Below are 7,876 nucleotides of genomic sequence, written 5' to 3' on the forward strand. Positions count from 1 at the left end.
AGGTTGCTGTGAGCTGTAATGCCACGGCACTCTACCCAGGGGGACAGCTTGAGGCTCTGTCTCAAAAAAAAAGAAATAATGACAGAACAGGTGACCCCTGTAGTGGGTAGGGCACTGGCCACATACACTGAGGCTGGTGGGCTGTTTAGCCTAGGCCTGCTAAACAACAATGACAACTGCCAAAAATAGTTGGGCGTTGTGGCAGGCGCCTATAGTCTCAGGTACTTGAGAGGCTGAGGCAAGAGAATCGCTTAAGCCCAAGAGTTTGAGCTTGCTATGAGTTGTGACACCACAGCACTCTACCGGGAGCAACATAATGGGACTTTGTCTCTAAAAAAAGAAAATAATGATGTTGATCATGATGATGACAGAGGTACTCTGTAACAACAAATCCACTGGGATTTGTTTGACTGTGACAGAAAACCCAGTAGTTTATACAAGATTGAAGTTTCTTTCTCACTTAATGTACACAAAGTTCAGAGGTCAGGCCTTCCAGCTTAACATTCTAGCATTCATCGGGTGTAACTCTTGTCCTAATCATTCTCTCCACAGAAGGTGGAAAAAGGGGCAAAGGACAGAGCCACCTCTCTTGTGAGGAATATTCCAGAGAGCTGCAGTATAACATGTCCTTTTATATTCTGGCCTATAATTAATCACATGACCAAGCTAGTCACCTGGGAGCCTGGAAAGGGTAGTTTTTATTTTGAGTCTTATTTTGAGTCCTATGCTTAACCAAAAATTTTACAGCATTACCTTTGGGCTATAAATTGATATTCCTAACTGTTTAAAAATTCTACATGGTAAAATTACGTTTGAATTTGTTAGCCAGGAATATGAATGATTTTGTCTCTTGCAGCCACGCATGGATCAGTACTTTAATCAGATGGAGAAAATTGTGAAAGAAAGAAAAACCTCATCTAGGATTCGATTCATGCTACAAGATGTGATAGATCTAAGGCTGGTGAGTAAGGAAGGGAAAGTCTGATGGTCCAGTCTCTTCAGTCTCTTTTAAGGAATTGGTTTGGGAAAGGGTAGCCTTTTGTTTACATGTATAAAAACTAATGCTCTGTGCCTGAACTTAATGCTTGATGCAAAAGCTTCAGGACTCCCAGAACTCAAATTGGCAAACTTGTCAGAGTTGTGTGAAAGGACCGAAGGCCTGTTGCCTATTACTTATTTCTACTTCACTCTGATTATCAAACCACGTTGCAGTTTTGAAATCAGACACTGTGAACTCAAATTATGGTCAATTAAATTTAGTCTTTCTAAGCATAATAGATCAGAAAGTCTCATATCTGCAATGAATATGTTTAATCTCCCTAAACCTTAGGGTTTTAATTTCTGAAATAAATATCATTAATTTCTGTGGATATTGCCTACCATGCAGATTTGTTGTAAAGATTCAGTGTAATCATCTTTTATATTTAATAGCTTAGAGATATTGGTGTTTTTCCTTGTTATTTTTCTAGTAGTTCTGCTACTTTTTTTCCCCTCATTTCTCGTACGAGGTATGGTTCTTACCATTACCACTTCTTTTCTGTTTTCTTAGTTTAACTCCTAAAGGAAATATGCCTGCTGTAAACTAGAGAAAGTGAAAAGCCTCTACTCTTCCTTATCTTATATCCACGACAGATAACATAGACAATAGTTCTTTATCCTGCCAAGTCCAGACGTGATCTTAAGATTCTTCTTACCAAAGCCACCACCAGTTGATCAGAATTTGCATGCTGGTTAAAATCTGTTTGCCATCAGCTAGTATAAATATAAAAAACTTTTCTACCTAAGGCTTCAACCACTTGTACTTATATCAGATGTTGGGACTGTACCTAGGAAGGGAAAGGAAAAGTATAATTATAAGAAGACAACTTATTTTTGTCTGTAGTAGAGAAGGTAACCAGTGGTCAAAGTTGTGTAGCATTTTGTGTAGGATAAAAGAACCGTGATACTGGAGGGGAAACAATGCAAGTCATCCTTAATTTAGAACTTCTCTGGAATGTGACATGATCTGTGTACTAATACAGATTCTTATCCTTGTTGATTCATCTTCCGTTTACTTCTTTCAAATGTACAGAATGATCATACAATGAATTCAGGCCATGGAGAAGGATATGCCATGCTAAGTACATATACATTTGGGCTAGTCTTTAATTCTGTTGTTTTCATCCATTGGCTGTTTAGCTTGAATCCTCAAACTACTCACAGTGCCATCTATAAGACATATGAAAAACTTTCATAACTGCAGATTTTATAGGGTTTTTTTTTTTTGGTTTTCCAGCAGTGAAAATAAAGATTTTTAATTTACTTTTTTGTTTGGCTATCTGGCTTATAACCTCATTTTCTACATTTATAGTGTAATTGGGTATCTCGAAGAGCAGACCAAGGGCCTAAAACTATTGAACAGATTCACAAAGAGGCTAAAATAGAAGAACAAGAAGAACAAAGAAAGGTTCAGCAGCTCATGACCAAAGAGAAGAGAAGACCAGGTGAGGGGTGGCATCTACCTGGCTTTAGAGAACTTAAAAGTTTTGGGGACAGATACACTAGAACCCCTATAGTTGACTACCTCCCTACAACAACTACTTCCTTCATTTGACTTAATTCTCATAGAGTGGACATGTACTGTATATACGTATCAGTACAGCAGGCTTAGTTTCTTAATGTTGACCGCTTCTGTATGTTGACCCATTTGTCACAATCGAGGTTCTACTGCACTTAAGAATTCTCTATTTAGTATGAGATGAGATCAGAAAGAATAAAACAAGGAAGAGAGTGACAATTATTAGGTGAAGCATTATTTACCTGGAGACTAGTTACCAAGGAAAAGCAGAGAATGCATAAACTAAACATGATTTCTTTGACGACTTAAAAGTCGTTTATCAACAAGACTTTATTGGGTCTCTCTCTCTGTCTCTCTTTTTTTTTTTTTTTTTTTTTGAGATAGAGTCTTACTATGTCGCCCTCGGTAGAGGGCCATAGCATCACAGCTCATAGCAACCTCAAACTCTTGGGCTTAAGCAATTCTCTTGCCTCAGCCTCCCAAGTAGCTGGGACTACAGGCATCCACCACAATGCCCGGCTATTTTTTTTGTTGTAGTTGTCATTGTTGTTTGGCAGCCTAAGGCTGGGTTCAAACCTGCCAGCCCCAGTGTATGTGGCTGGCACCCTAACCGCTGAGCTACGGGCACCGAGCCAGTCCCTTCCCTTTAAAAGCTAAAGGTGACACTAATACAAGGAATATTTGTCAAGCAAATGGAAGATATTATAAAATGTATTCTCCAATAAGGTTGTTAAAATTTAGAGAAGAGAGGTAGAAAGATGGCTGAAATCTTTATTTGAGGAAGGAGCACTTGATTCTGAATCTTGAAGGATTGTTGATACATAGAAGAGAACAATTGCAGTCATGTAATTAAAATAAATAGACATTGTAAAAGGGAATAAACGAGACTGACAGGAGCAAAATTTAAGTATTCAGAAGGAAATGAAAACTATTTGCAAAGTGTGGGGTCAGATTAAGAACTTTTGAGTTGAATTGGTAGAAATTAAAGAGGCACTGAACAAAGAGTAATGCCATGAGAGGTATCTAATAGGAGTCACTCTAGGCTGTGCGCAGTGGCTCACACTCGTAATCCTAGCACTGTGGGAGTCCCAGTGGGAGGGCCACCTGAGCTTAGGAGTTTGAAACCTGCCTGAGCAAGACCAAGACCCTGTCGCTACTAAAAGTAGAAAAAAATAGCTGGCCTTTGTGGTGGGCACTGGTAGTCTCAGCTATTCAGGAGGCTAAGGCAGGAAGATGGCTTGAACCCAGTAATGTGAGGTTGCTGTGAGCTAAGCTGACAGCACAGCATTCCAGCCTTTGCAATAGAGTGAGACTCTGTCTCAAAAGAAAAAAGTCACTCTTTGCATGATGTATCCAAGGGATACACTGAATAGGCAGTATTACTATTGATGAAATCCTACTTGTGAGGAGCTTTGTAACACTTAAGAATAGAAAGGAGGAAACAGGTACAAAAAAATGTAAAAGATGAAATAGATAGCATTTTATACCTGAGAAAATATTCTGTTGACTAAGTTTAGGAACATTGAAAAAGAAAATCTTTTTCAGAAGGAAATGATAATTTTTCTTTTGAACCTTTTTATTTTGAAATGATCATAGGACAGTCACATGAGAAAATTCAGTAATCCACTCTGCAGTTAAGTGATCAGGGTAGTGACTAGGTTGTGTAGTATAGTCATTGAGAGTTTAGACTCTGGAGCCTCACTGTCTGGCTTTGAATTTTAGCTCCCTTACATCTAGCTGTATGATCTTCCACATGTCACTTTATCTATAAAATGGAACTAATAGTAGTAACTAGGATTTGTTTGAAAATAAAAGGGGGTAGGCTCGACACCTGTAGCTCAGTGGTTATGGCACCAGCCACATACGCCCACCAGGGCTGGCAGCCTGGGCCTGCTAGCAACAGTGATACCTACAATAAAAATAAAAAAATAGCCAGGTGTTGTGGTGGGCGCCTGTAGTCCCAGCAACTTGGGAGACTGAGGCAAGAGAATCACTTGAGCCCAGGAGTTTGAGGTTGCTGTGACTGTGACACCACAACAGCTACCCAGAGTGACAAAGTGACACTCTATCTCAGTAATAATAATAATAATAATGATAATAATGGAGAGGGAGTAAGGAATGCTGGGCTCAGTGTGTGCAGTTGTAATTTTATTTTATTTTTTTTTTTCCGTGAGACAGAGTCTTTCTTTATTGCCTGGGTGGAGTGTCGTGGCATCATCGTAGCTCACAGCAATGTCACAGTTGGGATCTCAAGTGATCCTCTTGCCTTAGCCTCCTGAGTAGCTTGGACTACAGACACCCACCGTGACACCCGGCTAATTTTTCTATTTTTAGTGGAGACAGAGGTCTCAGTTTTGCTCAGGGTGGTCTTGAGCTCCAGAGCTCAAGTGATCCACTTGCCTTGACCTACTCAAGTGCTGGGATTCCAAGCGTGATCTACTCTACCTGTAGAACCTGAACCTATTATTGTTGGTATTAATAATTTGAGCAAAAATCTGAAGAAGGTGAGAGACTTAAATCATGTGGCTATCTGGTAAAAAGTTTTAGGCAAAGAACAGCAAATTGGTCAGTGTGACTGAAGCTGTGGGCATGAGTAGGGGAGAGGGCTGGAAGATAGGGCTGAGAGGCAACAGGGGCCAGATTATTTAAAGCTTGGTAGGCCATTTGTAATGAAACTTGTCTTTCTCTCTGAGATATGAGAAGTGTTTTGAATAGAAAAGTGACAGACTCTGGCTTATGCTGTGGATATTGTCAGAAACTGTTGGCAGTGTTTCAATGGCTTCTTTTTTCTTTTCCTTTGGTTTTGATTGAAGTGAATGAGTTGAAAATACTGCTTATACTTGCACTGTCAGACTCACTTGAAACAAATGAAATACTGGCTCACTCTATTCTTATTCTTCCTGAAGGCGTCCAGAGAGTGGACGAAAGTGGGTGGAACACTGTACAAGGAGCCAAAAATAGTCGAGTACTGGATCCCTCAAAATTCCTAAAAATCACTAAGGTGAGTGGGACATTTGAAACATTTTCTTTTGATACCTTTGATATAAATACAATGTGCAATAGTTCAAAACGTGAATCTTAAACGTACTTCTTGCTCATTTAAAATAGCAACATTGTATATTTCGTGGGTTAGTTGTTTTTTAATGCAGACACTTTTCTACAAGTCAGTATGGATCAGGATTAGTATATTCTACATCCTTTCCTTGACATTAGTCTTATTTATTTCTATAAGGTTTTGCTAAAGAGGAAATGACTTGGTTAGTTCTTAGAGTTATGTATGTGATACTTGACACAAAAGAGATGATTTTAAAAAAATACTTCAGAAGCCTTAATCATTTCCTGGCTTTTATACAATGTATTCTTACCTTTGGGGAAGAGGCAGTTACTTGTTTCAGTCTAACCATGGAAGGAACTAAAAGGTTGCCATATCCATGGCTTAAAGGAAATTCAGCAGACCTATTATAAATCATTCTCTAATAAAGATTTAAGGTACTTTATTTTCCTCTGTCTCGTGAGTCTAGGGGGGATAAGAGGACAGAATTTTCTTCTAGCAGATTTTTTCAGCAGTACAAATTGATAACTAAGAGTACCACAAAGAACTATGGAGTATGTGGAGAAAACAGAATTAAATTTGGTAAAAGTTGAAACTTCTGTAGCCCAGTGGTTTTTCAGACTGCAAGTCTAGTTTGATCCTTTCTTGAAATATACATTCTATAATTCTGATAATTGGCAGCCTGCCATCAGAATACTAAAAATAAGCTAATGTGACAACATTAAATGAAAGAGATTACTATCAAAAAAGCAAAAGTCTTTGAGGAAATTGAGATAGAATGCACTGTTGTTTGCCATCTTCATGGTTTTATCAAAGCTTTGCTTCCTGTCGGAATATTTCCTCTCTCAGTACAGGTACTGTGGCACATCCTTGTAATACTAGCACTTTGGGAGGCCAAGGTGGGAGGATCACTTGAGGCCAGGAATTCAAGACCAGCCTGAGCAACATAACAAGACCCTGTCTCTACAAAACATTTTAAAATTAGCCAGGCGTGGTAGTGTGTGCCTGCTGTTGTCCTGCCTAGTAGGGAGGCTGAGACAGGAGGATTGGTTGAGCCAGGAGCTTAAAGCTACAGTGAGCTATAATGACACCACCATACTCTAGCCCAGACAATGAAGTGAGACCCTTTCTCACAAAAAAATAAATAAATAAAAGAACATCTTGTCTGAAATCTTCTAGATCTCTGGATAATGTAATTAGCAAGAATCCTGTTCTCCAAGATTCTTACAGATTCTTCTAGTTGTTTATGTTTCAGAGCCAGAATTCTGTTGCTGAATCAACTTGATTCCCATCCATCTCTTTTTCCACCTAGAGACAGTTTTAAGCAAAAGTTTAAAAAATTCTTCCAGAGAGGGTTCGAAGTTACCACTCCCTCTAAGGCAGTGGTTCTCAACCTTCCTAATGCAACAAAACTTTAATACAGTCCAAAGGGGTTGCGACCCACAGGTTGAAAACTGCTGCTCTAAGGAGTTTCCCAAAACCTAGCTCTGCAGGCCTCAGCAGCACTAAGATGGCACATTCCATTCCCTGGCTCATAGACCAGAGACCAGATGAAGTAAGTAAGTGTCATGTCGGATGTCAGAAATGCCTGGCATTTGAATATTGGACTTATAAATACCTAGGGAAAAGAAAATAGGCCTTTAACAACAACAGAACTAGAAAAAGCTTCAGAAGCAAAAAACCCTGCAGCCTTAAGGAGAGAGATGGCCTTCTAGGTGCTTAAGTACGACCTTTTGACTGAATCCAAATTTTGTGGAACAAATCCTTTTATTAAAAGGAGGCAGCAGAGAAAGATGGAGCCAGTCTAATCAGAAGGCCTCAAGTTCCCTACCCATAGTAGCAATGATAGTTCAGCCAGTGATTCTTAATTAAAGAGTGAAGAGACGTCTACCTCATCCTCCTCAGAAGACAGTGACACTGATGAAAACTCTTGGATTTCATCATTGAGCCTCCTCCACAACATTCCTGCTTTTCCAGTAGCAACAGCACCAGCACAGGTCACAGCTCTATGGAGGAGCAACAACAGAAGAAGAAAAAGAAGTAGAAATTGTTCCATCCATAATGGACTGAGGGACTAAAAACATTAGTAGAATTCTCGAAAGAGAATTTAGGATACATTAAGGCGAAACAGGTAAAATGGTAAAAACTTTCCAGAATTCACAAGTTCCTAAATGTTTTACATTATAAGAGCATAATGAGTACTTATAATGAATTATTTATAAAGACTTATTTTGAGAGCAAATCTCGGTTTTCTTTTTTTTTTTTTT

The 7,876-nt window shown here is 39.0% G+C and overlaps 1 protein-coding gene across 1 annotated transcript in view; it reads left to right on the forward strand.

Annotated features, from left to right (window-relative positions):
- Nucleotides 1–7,876, forward strand: part of EIF4G3 (eukaryotic translation initiation factor 4 gamma 3) — a gene marked incomplete at its 3' end in the record, with an annotated part of 304,720 nt that overhangs the window by 278,006 nt on the left and 18,838 nt on the right. The window contains exons 21-23 of the mRNA XM_023509712.1: nucleotides 857–961; nucleotides 2,351–2,483; nucleotides 5,464–5,558. Coding sequence (XP_023365480.1) covers nucleotides 857–961; nucleotides 2,351–2,483; nucleotides 5,464–5,558 — 333 coding nt within the window. The remainder of the gene's footprint in view (nucleotides 1–856; nucleotides 962–2,350; nucleotides 2,484–5,463; nucleotides 5,559–7,876) is intronic.

The sequence above is a fragment of the Otolemur garnettii genome, unplaced genomic scaffold (assembly GCF_000181295.1).
Source record: "Otolemur garnettii isolate 467f Iridium unplaced genomic scaffold, OtoGar3 scaffold00009, whole genome shotgun sequence".
NCBI classification, from domain to species: Eukaryota; Metazoa; Chordata; class Mammalia; order Primates; family Galagidae; genus Otolemur; species Otolemur garnettii.